This window comes from Acartia tonsa, chromosome 6, assembly GCF_053477335.1.
Source record: "Acartia tonsa isolate MP-2025a chromosome 6, ASM5347733v1, whole genome shotgun sequence".
In the NCBI taxonomy this organism is placed as follows: Eukaryota; Metazoa; Arthropoda; class Copepoda; order Calanoida; family Acartiidae; genus Acartia; species Acartia tonsa.
The window spans coordinates 44,262,750-44,284,510 of NC_137265.1; the positions used below are offsets into that span (position 1 = coordinate 44,262,750).

At 36.3% G+C, this 21,761-nt stretch overlaps 1 protein-coding gene across 1 annotated transcript; it reads right to left on the reverse strand.

Moving 5' to 3' along the window:
- Window positions 1-493: 493 nt before the first annotated feature.
- LOC145322761 (uncharacterized) lies at window positions 494-19,115 on the reverse strand. Its single transcript, XM_080165017.1, has 16 exons — window positions 18,917-19,115; window positions 18,340-18,514; window positions 17,398-17,484; window positions 16,966-17,043; window positions 16,400-16,577; window positions 15,411-15,612; window positions 14,222-14,560; window positions 13,721-14,057; window positions 7,401-7,812; window positions 6,523-6,897; window positions 5,372-5,957; window positions 4,895-5,039; window positions 4,083-4,566; window positions 3,575-3,705; window positions 2,684-2,965; window positions 494-1,071 (listed from the first exon to the last, which is right to left on the reverse strand). The coding sequence occupies exons 1-15, from the start codon at window positions 18,993-18,995 to the stop codon at window positions 2,779-2,781; spliced, it is 3,795 nt and encodes a 1,264-aa protein (XP_080021143.1). The 5' UTR covers window positions 18,996-19,115; the 3' UTR covers window positions 494-1,071; window positions 2,684-2,778.
- Window positions 19,116-21,761: the final 2,646 nt, after the last annotated feature.

Genomic DNA, 21,761 nt, shown 5'->3' on the forward strand with positions numbered 1-21,761 from the left:
TCGTTAGTCCATCCGCCAGTCTGTAACACAGTAGAAGAAATGGGATTTACTCAGCTGCTATTTAAGATTGATTAAACTGTTTAAGTCGAAACAAAATGGTAAGTAAATTTGTTGCAAAACTGTTTAAATACATAATACTGTTTAAGGACATACTTACATTTTCAGGAATTGATATGCTTTGCTAATAATATTGTACCTTGTAATAGAAATAAGTATTCCAAAAACAAATAAATTGTATATTATATCAAAAAGTAAAATTGTAAAAAAGTAAAAAATCAGCATGTTTTAAATGGACGTACTGACTTTCTGATACGGATTATGGAGGTGCTACACTTTCTAAATCGTACCCAACTGTTATCGGAATCATCATGCAAAGTTTGACATCAATAGGACAATTCAACATGTTTAAATTAACGAAAAGGGCTAACTGTCCCGAAAATATGGACCAACTCTTATTATAGAAAATCTTCGCTTGAAATAAAAATAGAATCTATTTACTGAAGAACATATATTTATTGTTAACAAAGTTTATTAAAATAATTAACTGTCATAGAACATAAGAATTCAGACTCATAATACCATCCATATAATATTATAAATATTAGGTAAACAATATAATCTTAATTTTATCAACTAATTTGTTAACACTAAATAAAATCCAAAATTTTAGGAAAGTTTTTTTTTATCAAAAAGAAACAAATATTTTGCTTCATCTTTTCTGTCAGTAGAAATCTTAGTGTAATTTTAGTACACTAAAATGTGGGAAAAAACTCGTTTAATAAATCCTGAGAAAAGTTTGTGGAGGCAAAATAGTTATTCTTTTTATAGAATCTCCAAATAATTTGTGCATTGCAATTTTTTTAGAAACAAAATAACAGGTTTCTTTTAAAAAAAAGTATACTAAATGTAGTTGATTAAAATTCTTTAGCATTTGTGCTAACTTTTTTTGATAAATAACAAAATTACTATAAAGTCTCAAAAAGGCTTCTTTTTTTATTTTTGCATAATTAGCCTCTTGAATTAATGAAATAATACATATAATTTAATACTTGCATATATCATAAGTAAACACTAAGCCAGAATGAAAAAGATGTTAAAGATAAAATTAACGCATAAAGGAAAGCATAATAGATCATAGTGTAGATCTTTAGAGAAATAAATGTTTATTAATATTCAGAGCAAAAAGCTACTAGTCCTATCAACTACTGACACAAAAACCACCTAAAAATTTAAATTTTAATTAGGAGGGGGGGAGGGGACAATAAAATATTTTGCAGCCGGGGAAAAAAATGAATCATGTGCAGAATATGTAATATCTTGAGCAAGATATATATTATGAGGTTGCTTTCCTTTTTAAATAACGTTTATCTTAAACTTCTTAAATATTCTAATAGTGTTTAATGTTCATAATAAGATTTAAAATCTGAGAAAAAAAACTTTGTTTAACATATTATATTAATAAATTACTATTAAGGAACAATAAAAGGGTTATCTACTTAGTAGAGAAAAAATTGCTTTTAATTATTCTTTTTTTTTTAATTAAGGATGACACACCGTTATTACTGCATTAAAACTTTTGCAATATTATTAAAGAATTTAAGTCTTTCACAATTGCCTCAGTTAATTTTAATTAAAATAAAGGGTATACCTATCCACATTTACTGTTATTGATTTAAAACTATCACCTCCCCCTCACCCTTTTTTTCACTTAAAAAAAGATAATTCTTTATTAACCAAGCAACGCAAAAGATTTTGAGATAAAATGTATACCTAAAAGATCCAAATATCTAAAGGAAAATATAACTAAATATGTTTTTAAAAAGTCTGTCTGTCTTAATGTCTTACTAAAAAAAAAGTTATTCAATTTTAGAGACTTGCAAAAACTTCATGCATCAATGAACGGCGAGATTATTATGATATTACTACCAAGGACCTGTTTCAGAAAAAAAGATTAACTCTAATCTTAATTCATTTAGGTAAAAATAAAATGTTATTTTTTGGAACATTTTAGAAAATCAGGAAGGAATATTTCATCGGAAGAAAAACTAATATGCGTTTCTGCTAACAGAGAAATATCATTGACAGCCACTATATAATTATGCATTATTGTCAGCTGCTGTTTTAGACTTACAAAAGTGTGTGCAAAATAGTTTTCCTCACGAAAAAATAATCCTTACTAGTAGTAAATACATTATTTTAGAAAAAAAAACATGCTTCTATGAATTTCGTTTAGTTTTTGTACCTAATTAGAATGATCAATATTTCATTTGTGAAAATATTGTAGGTACATTTCAGTCAATTTATACAATACAATATTATACCTAGGTACCTATACACTTAATATTTTATATAATAATGAAAATAATATTTTTGATTTAAATCTAATACCTATATATATAGAGAAAGAAAATTAAATCAAGATCAAAATAAGAAAATATTCCTTTATAAACGACTTTGACGAAAAATAACAGCAAACAGCTGACTCGACTGCAGACTATAAAACTGTTTTAATAAAAATCTAGATTGGCACAAAAAAATGCGCTAAAATATTTTAAATGATTTTTCGCGCATTTAGTGTCCGTCTGTGCTAAACGATTTTTTAAGGAATGTGGTCGAAGGCTTAGCGGATAGCCGTTTGTCTGTCAATTAGGACGAAAAAAAAGGAATGACTTCATATTTTGACCTCAATGCTAAAATGAGTATTTTTATCTACTTTTTAAGTTTGATAGAAATTTTCTTCTTAAATAAATTTGACTGTAGGAAATTGTATTTTTAATGTTAATTTGTACCGCCGCCGTTTTGCGCAGACAACCAGGCAGTTGCTGACTCATCTTCTGCACATTCACTTGGCGCGAGAATTTGTTCTGGAGGCAAACTTGATAAACTATTTGGCACAAGGTTGGTGGATGACAAGTTGGATGCGGTGTCAATATTGCTTCTTGACTGTAACGTCACGGACCGAATACTGAAATAAAGATTATAAATATGCAGGTATAGCCAAAAAACGATATAAATCTAAAATAATACTTTGGGGGGGGGGGGGGCAGATAAAAAGATAGTCAATTTTACTATGTGTTGAACCCCAACGACAGCTAAAAATCACGTATAGGTTTCGCGATTTTTAAAAATTATTGTCGTTGTTGTTATAAGCTGATAAATAGGTAGAGAATAAAGTAAAATAGCATATTATACATTATTGAAAAATGGCTACAGATATCTCATTGCAATCTCTATGTAATTTAATTTAAATTCTTGTTGTTTTTAAGCAAGATTATTGAAGAAAAAAGGAATATTAAGGAACTTATACATTTCAGTGTTATTTGATTTAAGATTAAAATTATTTTGTTGAATTTTTGTATTCTTTCTATCTATATTCATTTACTTCATTGTCATCTGTCTAGGACGTTTTCTTATTCGTTGGCTTTAGTGAATTTTCATTGATTTGTTTATTGAAGAGTGTTCAAACGTTTCAACCACTAATTTTACGCTAAAGAATGGGATTGTTTATTATCATTTGGGATGTTCATCAAATTATCGGTCATTGTCTTATCCCTTTAGATCCCTGCTTACTTACCCACTGCTAGAAGATGTCACAAAAACGTTGGATGGCAAGGAAAAGCTGCTGCTAACCGCCGATACCGCCGTTGGGTTATGCTCAAGTTCCGCCAGCGAGTTGTCCGTTGGTATGTTGGCCTGCTCCATAGCCTAAATTAAGATCTTGTGTTGGAAAAATTCCTCTTTATTGCAGTTTTTTTTATCTATTAAGTATTAATTGATTAAAGAAACTTTTAGAAACAATGTAATCTTAAGTCGTAAATGTTTATCTTAGTTTAACAAGTTTAGTTATGTCCCACTACCTTCCCTATAAATGCGCTGGGCTCTAACCCTGCGGGTCCAATTTTCTAACGCTGAGGGAAATCATTAACAATTGCCTGACCTAACCAAAAATAACCTATCAAAAGCCATATGAAAATACGACGAAACCCGCTACTACATTTTCTTTACATGATCCAAAAGCTTCAGCAGCAAATCCAGAAAAAAAATAATCAATAGATCCTGCCGTTTTAGAGATTTTTGTTTACCTGGCTAAAAATATCAGAAAAATTGTTCGCTTCCTCATCCATGACCCCAGAACTGCTACTACTGTTGTTTACAACTGAGACCAACTGCGATTGTGGCTGCAGCTGTTGCTTATTAGAAATACTAGTTACAAGTTTCCCCACCAGGGCGGCGGCAGTGCTGTTGTTGCTAACAACAACTTGCGAATTTTGAATCAGCTGATCGTTGGAGCCTAGGCTAACCTTGGGTTGCAGCCAGAAGCTTGGCGCACTTGATGTGGCAACAGAAATAGCTTTGGAGGTCAATACAGGTTTGGCATTGGTCAGTCTGTGGACAATTGGGTCCAGGTTATTTAGGGATATTGAGGTGCTGTTGTTTGAGGCAGCTGCGCTGCTAACAGCTGTTAAAGCATTGTTGCTGGTAACATTATTGGTGACATCAAGAACGTACATATTGGATGATGACGGAACGCTTGTTGTGGAAACAACAGGTGTTGCACTGGTAAGCCTAAACAAATTTTTAAGAAATATTTAGAGAGTAATGACTGTTTATTTATACACAAGTCCCCAAAGTTTTATAATGACATTTTCTTATAATTTGGCTTCGCAACTTTTACTGATTTTTGGTTCTTTAAGTTAAGTGTCTAAACGTTTTCAACCACAAATTATATTTTTTTTTTACATAAAGGGTAATTTTATTAGGGTATCATTATTGGGGTTGCACATCAAGTTATCGGCCATTGTCTTATACCTGAATATTACTTTTGATTTTTTAAAGGTATACTACAGATAATTAAAAATCATACAGGTATTTTCACTGAATCAAAAAATCCTACCTGACGGTAGAGGAGACCAGGTTGCCATTGGTGCTCAGCTGTTGTTGTTGATGTTGTCTCACAAATGTTGGTAGGGTAACAACAGAGGTTGGAAGGGTCACAACAGAACTTACTATTGGCCGGCTACCTCCAATTCTAGCTCCACCTGATATATTGACTTTTTTAGAATAAAAAAGCAGTTTTTCTTTCTTTTTGGTGTTCAGTCTGACCGTAAAAGATGGAACTGACCGTTAATGTTAGAATCGTCAATTTTCTAGATAATTCAAAAATTATGATTTTTATTAAAACTATTTTGGCACCACATTTAAAAAAAATGTATTTCCATTTGTTACTTGATGCCTTTTACGATTAAACACAATGTAATAAAAGAAGCATATCTATGATAAAAGTTTATAAATGTAAATACGTCCAAAACATTCTGGATTTAAGCAACTTTGTATCGCTTGTTAGTAAATAACCATGAAAATGATTACGAACCTGCCAATGAAACAGGAGCTCGGATAAATCCAGCGGTCGAACCGCGCACAACAATCGGCGTGGAGCCCGCTGCCGCACCTAAAGCACTTGCCGGGCCCACAGTCACAGGCTTGGATCCCTGCAGGGTTGTCACAACCTGACCCGGTTTAACAACAATGACAGATTTGCTGACAACGGCGGATGAACCGCCGCCGGGCGTCGTACGAATGTTGCGAAAAACCGTCGGCAAAATGGCGTGCGTACTGGTGGCATTTGAGACAGTCCGCAACGCTCCGCTTCCAGCGCTACACGCTGAATTTGAGGCGGCCACAAAAGCGGCGCCAACATTGGAGCCACCCGTTACAAACGCTGTGCCGCTAAAATTTTGTCCGCCGCCACTTCCTGACATGTTGACCAGCCGCGAGTTGAGCACCCTTTGGTTGGCCGCGTTTTTTACGATATACACAGGTCCTCCGTATTTGTGACTTTCAGACTTTGGCACTATCTTGGCGTTTGTTATAAGTTTGATGCCGCTTTGGCTGTTTCCGCCGCTACAACCGCCAATGGCGCTAGATGTTGATACTGTGTTGGTTACCGGTAACATGATCTAAAGAATACAACGTTTCTTCATATTTAAATTAACAAAGAATTTTATGAAATAAGGATTTAAACATTAAATTAAATCTAAATAAATCATCTTTTACATTATATTGAATTAAATGTGATTGGGTGATTTAGAATTAAAAATGACATTTCAAATTTAAAATTTGCAAAAATATTTGCTTAATCAAAATTTATTTGGTCTAGGTAGATACGCAAACTAATAACTTTTCTATATGGATTTAGGTAAAAAGTTATAATTTATAAAGTCAATTAAGAAAAACCTTAATATTTGCAAACCTATGGTGAACTTATACAAGATTCGCCCCTAGCATCTAGGTTTGATTTATTAGAAGTGGTTAAATTAGACAGCCTGAAACAATCCGAAAATGGAAAGCTCAATTGGTTCAGTAAGTGGGATCTTTACGGACAAACAAATAAATCTTACCTACCTACTTTAAAAAAATAATAGGATAAAAATAGAGAGGGGCAAAAATTATAAGGGATTGTTGTTTGATTAAATATCTGATTTAGCATACTTCTTGCTTTTTAAAGATATGAAGAAAATGTGCCTGGGTAACAATTGACGAAGCAGGCTTTACAATAGAAATTGATTGAACATTGCTCGGTGCTGAGGATATCAGGTTCGACACCTGGCTTCCCTGGCTAATACATCCAGATATATTTACTATCTTCATGTTTCCTCCATCCACTTTCAGGCCGGGATTCAAGCTAGGGCCACCAGTGAAGGTATTCTCACCTTTACCATTTAGATCATTATGGGGTTGTTGGGTCAAGGTTTGGCTGGTACACGAGGATTTGTTTGATAAATTAACGGCCTGGGTTTGATGGCTGTTAATATTGTTGTAGGCGGAGTCTCCGCGCAGCTGGTGTTCTTCTGGCTCGGCTGCCTCGGTTTGGGTTGTTGACTGGTGATTTGTAATAACCTAGTAGACAGAACTTTCATCAATAAGAAATAATAAGAAATTGTGGATCTATATTCTATCATATGCGGCAGAAAGCCGGGATCTAAAGGGATTTGACAAGGGCCGATAAATTGATTTTCATCGCCAATAATGATACACAAAATTACCCTTAAGGAAGATTACAATTAGTAGTTAAAACGTTTGGACACTTACCTTATTGAACCAACTAATCATTTAATGTAAGTCCCCAAAGTTGTCAACGAATAAGAAACCATTCTTTAAAAACTATGGGGACTAGAGTAATAACTAGCCCAATGTACCCTCCCTCCCTGGGAAATAATGGTTTATATAACAAAAATAGCTGGCTAGAACGAATTACTGTTTACGAAATAGGGTGGTTTTAGGCTATTTACAAGCTCTCTAGCAAAGCTTTTTTAAAATTTCATATGAATAGAATCAAAATAGAAATGATTATTACTTACCATTTAGACGTTGTTTATTAAAACTAAGGTTATGAAAACTACCTGTTGTTTATGAGAAGTAATGTGCTGGTACTGCACGACACTTCCTTGTTGACTACCACCATTACCGCCAGCGCCCTGCAAACTACGCACAACCGTGCCTCCCGCCGAGCTGACCACCGGGGTCAATATTGTAGCAGTTGCTCCACTGCCCTGGCTGTGGCCAGCAGCTGCTGTTCGCGCCAAATTAACAACTTTGGTGGGTGTGGTTGTTATGTAATGTGCCGCGTAGCTTATTGTATTTGTACTAGTGCTTGTAACTGTGCTCTGCGAGGCATGCTTTAACTGGTTCATCTCATCTTTGCTGGTATTGCTTACAACAGTGGAGGAAGGAGGTCGGGATATTGAGGTTTTCAATGTTGTGGCGCTAGGATACAAACTGGTTTGTTGTTGTGTTGGAGATAATATTTGTTGTCTAATGATTCAAAGAAATTTTGGTAAAAATATTTCTCTGGTAAAATAATACTTTGCTCCAAGATATAATAGGGAGTCCCCCACTACCCATATTTGTATTTGTTTACAATTTTTTTTAATAAGGGAGGAGGAGGGGGGTGTCCTTCCCCACAAGAAAGTAGCTTAAAAACAACTAAGGACCAGAAACAATATTCCCTGAAGAGTAGAGCCCAATCTGTTCAACGGTTACAGGGATTTTGAGTTTCGAACGGACAGACATCGTTCTATTTTGTATTATAGATAAAGTTACATTAAATTATGTCTTGATAAAGAGATTATACAGTATGACCCTCGAAAAAGTATTTTTTAGCATCTGCAGCCCTTATTTCTCAATGAATTATTTAAAAATGTATATGTCCTTGTTCTCTATAGATTTCCACATAAGTAGATATAAGAATTTTAATTTTTACCTCCATTAACTCCGGAGATTTTTAGAGCTAAAGTTTTGAAAAAGTGACTGAGAAAAAGAATTTTTTTTGTTTCTCATAATTTTTGGATGGTTATATTATGTTTTTCTGGCAACTGAATAATAATAAACAAAGAAAAACAAGTTAACTAGGTAACTATTTCTTTTTTATTCCACCAAAAAATATCAATTTTATATGGCAAAAAATACTACTGAATGAATTGATTATTTGCAAATTTTAGGTTATTTATTTACCCTCATTTATGAAAAGGATTAATTATGACAGTTGCTCCGCCCCCTTTTCTGACATCTGTTGTTGTTTTGGCTGCTCATAGTCAGTTTCCGGTCCGGGTAGTCATCAGTGGGGTGAGGGGGGGGGGGGCGTGGGCTTATGGTGGGGGCTCTGGAGGGGGGCGTTGGAGGGGAGGAAGGCTGGTGAAACTTGGATGGGAGGAGAGGAAGGCAGCTACATGGGTGGGATTTTGCCAGAGGTCCATAGGAGTAAGATTTGTAGGATTATTTGGGCATGAAAAGAGGTGCTGGACTGTTTCTGGGGTAGGATTAACAGGACAGGATGGGCAGTTGGGGGTAAGAGAAGCGTTGATGGAATGGAGGTAGCTTTGGAGTTTAGGACAATAGTTGGATCTTAATTGGGAGAGGATGGTTCTGTAGTGCCTGGGGAGTTGGATTTCGGAGGGGTTGATGTCAGGGGGAGCTTGATTAAGGACAGGATTAGAGGGGTAAGAATTTATGGCTTGGGTGACAGCTGAGGTGTGGAGTCTGGAGATTGTGGATTTGTAGTTTGTGGGAAGGAGGGTGTTGTCGGGGGAAAGAAAAGGTTGGAGAGTAGGAAGGAACATGGATTGAAGGGTGGATTTTTTGGATCTAGGGCCAGGGGGGGTTGTGACGTTGTGAAAGGATGGGTGGGAGGGGCGGAGGGAGGAGGCCAGGTATTGGGAACAAAGAAGGGAAAGGTGGTTCCGTACTGGTAGGATTTTGGTTTCTTGGTGGAGGTGGCTGATGGGAGATTTTTTAGTGGAACCAGTACAGATGCGGAGGGCTTGGTTTTGGAGGACTTGGAGTTTGTCAATGTTGTTTTTGGAGGTGTTAGGGAACCAAACAGGACAGGCATAGGTGGTGATGGGGCGGAGGAGGGTGTTGTAGGTGGTGAGGAGAGTCTCCTTCTGGTGGCCCCATTTGGTGCCAGCCAGACATTTGAGGATTCTAAGGCGGGAGGAAATTTTTGAGGAAATCTGGAATTTGCAAGTGTTGCCTGGTCTCCCTGGTTGGCAACAGACATAGCAGCTATTGAAAATGTTCAAGTTAAAGTAATAAATATGATCTCTGGAATGAACAATAAAAGTTACCCTGAAAAGCTAAAAGAACTAAATATTTGGAGCCTTGAGAAAAGAAGAGTTATGTTTGACATTATTCAGATGTATAAAATTACTCATAAAATAGGTGATATAAATTGCAGTGTCCAGTATACAGGTTCTAACAGGTCTGGTGTAGTTACTAGACACCAGATAGATCCTCGTAACATAGTGAAAGAAAGAAGTAACCTAGAACTAAGAAAAAATTTCTTTACTGTACGAGTAGCAGATACTTGGAACAAAATCCCAAGTGATATGAAAAACATTTTACCAGAGCACAAGTTTAAAAAGAGTCGTAAACAGTGGATGAACGATAGAGCAGACCTTACGAGAAACTGAAATCTTCGCCAGAGCCTTACACAGAGGACACTGAAGATAATATCTACAAGTATACCCAAGTAAGTAGTGGAGACATGGGAACTGAAATTGAAAAAGGTGTCAAAGGTAACTCCAAGGATTTTAGGGGTTTTCTCAAGGGGAAGGGTGGAGCCGTTGATTTGGACTTGAGGATGGAGGTTGGATTGGTGCTTGCGGTCAGAAGTGAAGAGGGTGACAGTGGATTTGTTGGGAGCTATGGAGAGGCCGTTGGTGGAGGCCCAGTCAGCGATTGAGGAGAGGTGGGAGTTGATGGATTCAACTGACTGGGGGATGTTAGGGGAGGAGTGGAAGGAGTTAAGGTCATCGGCATAGGAGGAGGTGTGGGCAGGGGGAATGTGGGGGGCATCTGCTATGTAGAAGTTGAAGAGGACTGGGGAGATAACAGAGCCTTGGGGGACGCCAGTGTGGACAATTTTAGGAGAGGCATTGGTGTTTTGATAGGAACAGAAAGCCATCCTGCCACGCAAGTAGCAGGATAGCCATCTAATGATGTTGGGATGAAGGTTGGAGGAGGAGATTTTTTGGAGAAGGAGGTGGATGGGAATGCAGTCAAATGCTTTGGAAAGGTCGATGGAGGCAACAGTTGTGCGGCTGGGGGGGAGGTTTTGATTGAAGCCATTGGCAATGGTGGTGGAAAGGTTGAGGAGGGAGGAGGTGGTGGAGTGGAGGGGTTTAAAGCCGTGTTGTGAGGGGTGGGTGGAGAGGGATTGTTTAAGGTAGGGGAGGAGTAGGCGTTCAAGGACTTTTGCTGCAGGACAGAGGAGGGAGATTGGGCGGTAGGAGGTGGAAAGGTCAGGGGGTTTACCAGGTTTGAGGAGGGCAATGATTTTGGATAGTTTCCAAATGGCAGGGATGTTGGCAGCGGAGATGGAGAGGTTGAAAAGTTTAGTGAGGTAGGAGATGCCATTTGGACCAAGGTGTTTAAGGTGAAGGATGTTAAGGTTGTCGGGGCCAAGTGCAGAGGAATTGGAGGAATTTTTAATTGCTTCAAGGACAAGGGCAGGGGTAAAAGGTTGGAAGTTTCTGTTGAGGTGGTTGCGGCGGCGGATTTTACGGATAATTTTTCTGGAGAAAGGGTTGGAAGTATGACGGGAGACAGAGGTGAATTGACTGGTGAAGGATTCGGCAATGTGGAGGTGGGAGGTGTGGACTTTGTTGTTGTTGAAGGAAATGGGTTGGTTGGAGGGAGGGGAGTTGTTTTTGCCGGAAAGGGACTTGAGGAGGGACCAGAATTTGGAAGGATTTGTTCTATGGTCGGATTTGGAAAGGGTTTCTTGCCATTTTTTGTTGGAATGTTGGTTTACTATTGAGGAGATTTGGTCATTAAGGATTTGAATTTGAGGATCATGGGGGTTGGTTTCTCTTAAGGAGTCTCTTTGCTGGATAAGGGGTTTAGCAGACTGAGGGAGGGTAGGGTTGGAATTTTTGATGAAGCCAGCAGGAACAGTGTGTTTGGAGGCAGTTTGGAGGTTTGGCGGAAAGTGGCTTCACCTTGGGAGCAGGAGGAAGGGTCAGGAAGGTCTTCAAAAAGGGTTTCAGTTTCTAGGGTAAAGGTGTCCCAGTCTGCTTTATGGAAGTTGTGGAAGGTTTTGACAGGGCGGGGGGTTCTGGTGATTTCGGGAATGGAGAGGAGAATGGGAAGGTGATCAGAACGGAGGGTGGTAAGGGTGTGCCAGGAGAAATCAAGGGCAAGGTGGGCAGAGCATAAGGAAAGGTCAGGGGAGGTAGGTTGGCCATTGGGGGGAAGGCGGGTAGGGGAATCCTCGTTGAGGAGGCAAAGGCTGCTCTCATTGAGAGCTTCCAGCAGAGCCTCCCCACGATTCATGGCAGATTGGTCAAGGGTAATGGAGTTCCAGGCAGGGTTGTGGGCATTGAAGTCACCGACTAGGATAAGGTCATTTGGATTTTCAAAAAGGAGGTTAAAGTCAGGGGTGTATTGTGGGGGGCAGGAGGAGTGTGGGGGGAGGTAAAGGTTGATGATTTGTAGAGGGGAGCCATTGCGGGAAATTTGGATGCCATCAACCTCAAGGGGGCCATTGGAGAGGTGGTTGAGGTTAAGGTGTGTGAAGGGGATGTCTTCGGCAATGAGGAAGGCTATTCCTCCACCAGGTCGGTCTTGTCGATCCTTCCTGATGAAGTTATAGCCAGGGAGGGGTTTAGGATTGGATTTGCAGGAGAGTTTAGTTTCTTGGAGGCAGGTAATTGGGATGTTAAGGGTTGAAATAAGGTTGTGGAGTTCATCTTGGGTGGTAAGGGGACCGTTACAGTTGAATTGGAGGATGAAAGGTTTACCAGGAGGTTTGCGGGGGGCAGGGGTGGGGGGAGGAGGGGACGGGGGTGATTGTGGGTGTGGTGGTGATGGAGGTGCTGTTGGGGAAGGTGGGGGAGACGGGGAGTTGGGTGTGGAGGGTGAGGGAGGGGGGGAATTTTGGGGGGAACAGGAGGGGCATATCCAGAAGGGGGAGTAGTGGGTGGAGGATGGAAGGAGGGAACATTTGGGGTGGACCCATTGGAGGCAGGAGTTACATTGGAAGGAGCCAGTGGATTTTGTAACACCTAAGGAACAGATAGGGCATGGAAATTTGGGGCCACGGGATTTAGGTGGGGGTGTTGATTGTTGGGGGGAAATGGGTGAGAAGGGGGTAGGGGAGGCAGAGATGCAGGGTGGACAGGACCAGTTAGAATTGTATTCGGATTTGGATGAGAGGAGGGAACATTTGGGATGAACCCAAAGTTGGCAGGAGTTACAGAGGAAGGCACCAGAGGAGCGGGTTATGTTGCGGGAGCAGGTAGAGCAAGGGTATTTGGGACCAGGATTTGGATGGATGTCGCCAGAGAGGATGAGGGGAGGAGGGGGGGTGATGTTGGATGTGGTTATGGAGGGTTGGAGTTGAAAGGCCTCCAAGGCCTCCAGAGCTGACAGGGGCTGACTTAAAAGCCCTTTAGGCCAGCCCCGTGGGGGAAACCCGGACGGGAGACATGGCTGTCAGAACAGGTGGTTTGGTGCAGGTTTGCCCGGGGGTGTACATCTTCTTCTCCTCCTCCCCGGATAGGTCCACTGCGGAAAAGCTTGCACCCTCGGACATCTCAATCATTTAATAGGGGGTTAATTAAGTTTTTTAGACTAAAAAATCTTAAGTTCTAATTTTATTTTCTTTATAACTTTTTTGTTATTAAAGTTAGGATTATGAAACAAAAACAATTTTCCTGCTATATTCATAAAGATTTATTTGGTTTTTTAATCTAAAACAAATTTGCCTAATAAGTAAGTTTTTCAAAATATCAGTAAACTAAAAAGACTCAAAAAATATGTGTAAAAAAATGCTTTTTACTCAAAGCCTAAATTTTTTATTTAATTTTTGTATAAAGTTTCTGCTAGTAACAAAAATAAAAGGACTTCTACCTTAATTTTGCAAAAAAAGTCGTTTCATGTGAAAAGTTATCTTTTCCTCAGTCACTTTTTCAAAACTTTAGCTCTAAAAATCTCCGGTGTTAATGGAGGTAAAAAAAATATTTTTATATCTACTTATGTGGAAATCTATACCTAGAGAACAAGGACATATACATTTTTTAATAATTCATTGAGAAATAAGGGCTGCAGATGCTAAAAAAGAATAAATGGCAATTAAAACGAACGGTTTCACACATTATAAAAGCTTGACAATTTGTTCTATTGTACACTAAATGTTTTCAGGTTTACAAAAGTTCTTTGCCTGGAAGCGTTTTGTGGTTGTTGTTGTGTATAAACAAACTGCTGCGGACTGCCACCTGATGAGGCAGCAGCCACAATCGTCCGCTGCTGCAAGCTATTCTGCGGCGAAACTGTCGGCTGTTGCAACCTTGTTGGGGTAGCAGCCAATATTTGTTGTTGCGCATTTAATATCTGTTGTGTAACAGCTGCGGCAGCTGAATTTATCGCGGCGGCAGCAGCACCGCGTCCTCTGCTTCTGGATCCCCTTGTGCCGCGGGGAGCACGAGTACCGCGAGTCCTAAGACCGCCAAGTCCACGTGGAGAGGGAGCCCCGGGGGGTCGTCCTGGCCCACGTTTACCTATAACAATAAATGTTAGAATTTTAGAAACCTAGTTACTACTTTTACCTACAAGTCACAAAATACATAAAAATGTATCACAGTTTTCATTACATTGAGGCATAAAGTATTATCTTAAAATTCTTAATACAATAACTAATTTTGAAAAGGATTTAATTTTTTACCTGTCTTAGGTGTTTGTGCAAGATCTAACGGCACTTGTTGTTGCCCAACCGCCGTTGCAGAATTTAAATACTGTTGTCCAACCGCTGAATTCATGTATTCTTGAATCATATGTTGAGGTAGAGAAGAGGGGTGTGGATAACTGTCCGGGCCTGCCACGGATGGTGTTACGGGGGGCGGCGGTCGGGCGTAGCCGTGGCCCGCCTGGTGGACAGGACTTAGAGGTGAGCTGAATTTTCGTGGAGGGGAACTAGTTGAGCTACGTCGCCCTCCGCTTGCAGTAGTAGATTTTCGATAATTTGATGCGTTATTAGTATTTGGAGTGCTGCTTACTGGTACACCTAAATTAAAACAAAAAAGATGGGATCTTGGAAAGAAAACGAAGAAGCGGATTTCGTCGTATTTACACAGTAGCTTTGTTGGTTACTTGAGGTTAGGTAAATGTTATTTACTGCTCCGCAGGGTTAGAGCCTCCAGCAGGGGCTAGAAATAGGAAAAATTCGACGAAACCCACTACTTCGTTTTCTTGCCATGATCCAAAAAATGTTAAAATGGAGGACAATATTACATTAGTTTACTTCAATAAAACTTTGAATCTACAAATATTACAGGGGTGTATATTCTGCACAAGATTTATTTTTTTTCCCCGGCGACAAATTTTTTTATTTTTTTCCCCCCCTTGTTTTTTCTCACCTAGTAGGGGGGAAAATGGAAAAATATTTAAAAGAACTCTATATTTTATTTATTTTTTCCCTCCTACCACACATTTTTTTAGGTTTTTTTTCACCAAGGAGGGGGGAAATGGAAAAAATGTTTTCAGTTTTCTTAAATTTTACATTTTTTTTCCCTCCAACCACTTATTTTTTATTTTTTTTCCCCCCCCCTGAGCCGGGGATCCCATGTAGAATATATACCCCTGAAATATTATTGAATCGGTCAGGCGATCCAAATATCCTGCAGGTACATTTTGAAACATCAAAGATTAAATTATTTTAAATAGATCATATTTTTAAGGAGTACAAGCGACATTTCTTTTAAAATTTGAGATGAAAAAATTGTTTTGTTTTTATATTAAGCAAAATACGAATGTTACGAAATTTGATTAGTTAATATACTTAATCATTATCATTGAGAGTTGTGAATTAAATCGCTCTTATTTTCCAAATTAAATAAAAAATATGTAAAAAATACCTTTAGGAAAGACTTCAATCGACCGGGAAACGGACCGTTTTCTTTTGCCCGACCCAGCACTTTTTCTGCCGCCACTTGTAGCTCCCCCGCTCGTGGAATTACCCGTCCCAGTTGAAGGTTTCTCAGTCTCGCTAAGTCTAATGGCCATACCGCTGGGTAGGAACACCATTCCAGTTTCCTCCACCTCAGAAAGGGATTCCTCCTTTAAATATGACTTTTTAATAATTTATTGTTTATTTAAAAGTAAAAAAAGATATTTGAATTAATCCTAGTCAAATAAAGGATTAAAACCTCAGTATATTAATCATATAAATTGAGCGTGCGGGTAGATTAAGGGGGGGAAAAGATAGGTATATTAATCATCATTAATCCGTTAATTTTTCCGAATTAAAGGCTAAAACAAAATTTATACCTATACATTGCAATACTTAAAAAGAAGTGATAATTCTACCTTCTGTTTAGATAACATTATAGGACCTACCTAGACTAGAAAAAAACTCTTGTTATGTTGTTATAATAGCAACTAAACAATTGAGTAGGTAAATGTTATTTAATTAAAACGTATGACGTAAATTCTTGTAAATTATGATAACAAAACTTTTACTAAAATTGTAACTGTAACAATCACAAAGTACAACTTTTATGTTCTTGAAAATATTTTGCAAGTGATATTGGGTTATCTTAAAAAAATTAACGCCGATCTTAGAAAATATTTATAGTATGACTTCGTAACAGATTAATTTCCGGTGGATAAGAACCGGTTTTCAGCTACACTGAAAAATCATGTATCGTATCGTATTATATCTAGTTTTCTACGAATGTAAAATTGTACAATCATAATATTAAAACCAGTTTTGTTAACCTGTGCTCTCGGCATCTCATGGTAACAAAGCTGGTTTTAATCTTATAATTGTACATTTTTACATCCGCGGAAAACTGTTTATAATACGATATGACAAATAACTATTATTATTAAAAAGTGGTCCTGCCTTGATCTCAGTCTTAATTTTATCAGGGCTACACGTACTGCCGACACTGCCATTCAAAGATTGATCGGCCGCCGTGGACAAAGGTTCAGGTTTTACAAAAACGCCGCCGGAAGTCGTTTCGTCTTCTAAATCCGGCGATTTAATATCTCTTTGTAACGGTGGTAAAGGGAAGACAGATCTATAAATTGACGCGATACTTCAATAAAAATTTGAATTTGTTCCAGCTTTTCTAAAAGACGCCCGTTTTTTTTAGAAGTGTCAAAGGGTTAGGAAAGCAGAAACAAGACTTAAAAAGTAAAAAAATAAGTACCTATCCTAAAACAATCCTAGTACTTAATCTTAATGTGAAGCTTCCATAAAATTGCAACACATTTGGTTCAGTAGGTATCGAAATCTTAAGCTTCAGACAAAACATTCTACTTTATATTATAGGATAATATTCATATTTTGTATAACAATTCCAATAAAATTTTGGAAAATAACATGCAGAAATATTGCCTCAATTATCTGCATTAAGTTTGAGTTTATGTCTATCAGAGAATTATTGTTTTTTCAGGTATGCGTCCCTGGTGTCCCATGGTGGAGGCAATTCAAAATTAAGTGATTCAATATCTTTCTTTGCTTTGGCAGCTATAGCAGTATAGCCTAGTATCATATACATAATAATTGAATTGCCGTATACTAGTATTATATTAGAAGAGTATTTAGTAGGTATCTTTTATAATATTTCTTACAAAAAGTTTCGGCGATTTCTCTCCAAGAGTCGCATCGAGCAATTACAGGAACCCCCGATCTAATTAAATTTAAAAATAAGGGTGTGGAGGTTTGGCTTCTATACTCCCCCTCCCCCATATAAAAATTTTAAAAATGAGATGAGGCCTTTTAAAAATTGTTTCATGGGAAAGCATAACATTTCTTTTAGAGGTAGTTATAATTGCCCATAAATAATAAATATATTTTTAAACTAAGTATATTAAGTAACTATTATTATGTAAATTCCTGTGATAGGCGCTGCTCTAGGAAGCAGGGGTATGATCCTGCGTCCCTCCAACCTCCAGGCATCCAATGTGTCAGGTCCATTTAATCTAAAGTTATCATAGAAACATTATTGGTAGATAGTAAAAAGCTTTAATCCACATTCACATATATTTTGATCTTTTGAAAGGAAGGAAAAATATTTCATTTACTTTGATTTTTTAACTAAAATCTAGTTGTAGAATAAAATTAGCGTTACTAGTATCATCATAAATGTGTACAGGGAGAAACTTTATTTATTTACCTATCTACAGTAATAAAACATCTAGATTTAAAGTTTAAACTAGGGATGGCAATCCGTTAAAATTTTGGACAAGAATCCGTCCAAAAAATGGCTTCTCCGCGGATTCCGGATTCCGATTCTAGCAAAATTTTAAAAGTCTTTTTTAAAAAAATAAAAAATGTAAGTGCTACATATGTCCTAAAAATTAATGTTCTTGGTGTTGTCTACAATTTACTTCTGAGAATCGAACCAGATTTTAAAAGATATTATATATAATGATGATAATGACAAGTATTAAAAAACTCAAAACTCTAATTTTAGCCTACCAATTAAGAATTCGAATCTGTTATTAAAAACGGATTCCGGATTCGGATTCCAAAATTGGCCAAAATTTGGGCGGATTCAGGATTCAGATTGCCAACCCTAGTTTAAAACTAGTCAAAACAAGACATTAAAAAACTAACACAAGCTAAACTCTTTACAATGGCGATTCATTCGACATTTATCAAATAGTGGTTAGATATATTTTTATGGAACAATTTGTATATGTGTACAATTACAACGTACATAGTATTGGTTAATTCTATCTTTTTTCTTACTACCTACAAAATTCTGGAAACTAAATTTTTATAAATCCTTAATAAGTGCATTTAGGTAGGTAGCTAAGCGAAAAACTACTTACTTTTCACAGACAGTGTTGAGAATCTCAGAGTTAATTGCCCGGCGTACTTCAGCTTTGTGTCTGTCTTCAGATATGCTAAATGTTTTTCTCAGGTCGGCAAGAAGATTGGATTTCCGGGGGGTGAGCACGCCCCCGGCCCGCAGAGCATCCAATACGCCAGAGTAGGCTTTCAGCTCTAAATAAAAATATTAGGGTTTAAGGAGTGGGAGTTAAAAATATAATTTTCTTTTTTATCTTTGATAACAAATAATTATGATAAAAACATTAAATAAGTAATAATAATTCACTAACAAAAAGTATGTATATCTTTATATAAGATGGTTGTACAAAAAATGAAGGGGAAGCGGTCAATATGATGTGAATTTAAAAAGGGAAAAAGGAAAGTTTGAATTCTTAAGAAGTTAGTCCATTTTCTAGGGAAATACCGACCAAAGGAATGAGAACTATCAGTTGCATTGCATATTTTTAACCTATTCTGGGTGATAAATATCTAAGAACTGAATAAAAATTACATAATCATATTTTTTTTCAACTATTATCATTTAGACTGTTTAAAAATAGGAATGAAAATACTCACCTAATCCTCTTAATAAGCCAACACATTCTGGCTTCGAATAATCCAAACTTCTGGGCCACATACCACCACGAGAATTCATTTTTTCCTCATTTTAGTAGTTTTAAAAACATAAAATAATTCTTACATTTATTTATAATGATAATTGTTGTCAATTATTTGTTTAAAGAAAAATATTTTCTTTAACATGTCATGACATTTTAAACCTGAAAAATAATATAAAGAATAATCTTTGATTAATTTAAATTACATTCTCAGATGGTTAAATAGTTAGTGGGGGGATGCCTTATTCCAAAGCAGGCGAAACTCATTACCCTGTACTGTCCAAACTTCCAGACAAAGATCGTGCAATCAAGACTTGGTTGTCTGTTACTTTACTTTATGCCCCGGTTGTTGGACAGAAAAGAAAAACAGAAAGACTCCCCTTTAATTGCTAGACCAGAGGTGGATTCTTAAAAAAAATTTGCCCCACTAATCGCTTAGTAGGGCAAAATTGTTTTCGTGAAAAATCCACTAAAATCACATTAAAAATCTACAAAAATTAAACAAAATCATAGAAGGGTTATTAACATAAGATTTTATTTAATTTTTGTAGATTTTTTATGTGATTTTGGAGGATTTTTCACGGAAACAATTTTGCCCCACTAAGCGATTAGTGGGGCAAATATTTTTTAAGAATCCACCTCTGGCGTTTTTAGGACAGCAGCCTCATATAAATAAAATCAATAATAATGTAAACATAGTTAGACCCACCAATTAGGCTGGATGTTCTTTGGTAAAAGTTTCTTCGCAAATAAATCACCCCATGCTATCTATTATAATATAAGACAATCATATTTCTCTGTATAGCTTTACAGACAGACGGACATATCAAGTATATAATATGAATATAGTATAACTTAGGTACTAATAACAGAAATCAAATATCTCTAAACATAATGTAAAGTTGAAGCATTTTCACCAACATCATGGAGTCAAGCAAACAAAGAAACCTTTATGATCTTAAAAAATATATATATATATTTATAATGTCTTAATAAAATTAAATTTAACGCTTCCGAGGTTTTGTATATTTCACATTATTTAGGTTCTTATGAATTACAACAATTTACTCCAAAATCATAGTAAATAAATTCTAAATTAAAATCGACCTTTAAATTCTATTTCAAAACTTAATGTAATAAATAACCTAAAACAAAGAAATGTTAACTATAAAAATAATAAATTATATAACAAATATAAAACAGAAATTTCATTATTTGATAATTTATTAAATATTAGATAGTAAATGGGGCGAAAAAGAGAAATTAAGTTAAATTTCTTTCTTTAAATTCTATTCGTTGCCATATTTTCCAATGCTACGGTTGCCGACTATAAAACTTGTTTTGATTTCTTCATTAAATTAAAAAATAATTTTAAACAAGCTTCATTTATGAAATAGTCCATAGGTTTTATCTTAGACCGATTAATATTTCATATAACTATGTATTAGATTAGGCTAGGTTAAGTTTTTGTGGTGCCCCGCAGTGTTTTAGGGATAGGAAGAAATTTTATTGTAGATATTCGTACAGTAGGCTGAAATCAGTAAACATTTCAAGAAAAAATGATTTTTTAAAATTTTCATAAACTATTAAGAAAATAGCAAGAATTGTTTTTTAGAAAAAAAAGATAAAAACGGCGCGAAAACTAAATTTCGGCAACTTGGTCATCTAAAAGTCAAAATCACGTGACCTCTGACCGACCAATCAATGATCAGAATTTTTGTTGAACCCATAAAAATTAGTAAAATCAACTTTTTGGGCTGTAAAAATATATGCTTAGGTTAATATCATCACAGCAAACAATTCATATTTTACCTATTTTCTTTGGGAAGAGTTTTAGAATAATTTAAAATTTTTATTTTTGTTTTTATTGACCAATCAGAATTTAGTTTGGACGATCAAGGAAATTGCCGCGTTACACTTTGTATTGGAGTAAGGTTTTTCAAGGATTTGAATAGGTCAATGATAGGTAAATGGTTTAGAATATATTCAAGTGCTTTTAAAGATATCTAAAAGCTTGTACAGAATTGCTGCTATGTTTTTAGGTAAGCTATATGATTGTCTTGATATATACTGATAAAACATAATAAAGAATAATTATATATGCAACTATTATTGTTTTTTTTTCTTCTCATGCTTTGCGTGTAATTTTTTTTTTATATCAAACAGATAAGAATACTTGATTATTATTGTGAAATTTTAAGTTCTATAATATAATAACTTCTAATTTCTTATTAATATTGAATTGAAACACTACTTTATATCATAGGAGAAACTAACGTAAAAGACGACAATCTTAGATTGGGCAGGTAGGGGCAAATCTTGGAACATTTAAGTATAGAGTATTTTTGTGATAATATTGTCCAGTTCCGATTTTATATGTAAGAGTGGATTTATATAAAATAGTCGGAGGAATATTTGTCGTCAATTTAGGTTGCTAATACAGACCTCATTTTATTGGTCAGTTTGTTCATCCAGTAGGAGGGAAGGGGATGGGGTATAAGGGGTGGAATTATATATGTAATTCGATATTTTTCCATCAGTCAGATTAATTCACATGTTCTTTCCTGTGAGGCTTTGTCTGTGTTTAAAAGACATTATCTGCATTATAAATAAATTTTCTTGTCAGACCAAGTGTACAATTTTAATATACTTATACTCCTGCATTCTAGCAGTTGGGAATGATATGACTAAAGACTGGATAATGGGACAGAAAAGTGCATACATTTCTAATGACACTTTCAATGACTGATTAAATCAGTTCAAATGGGTACCAGGATCAACCCTTCCTTCAGAAAATATTCTGT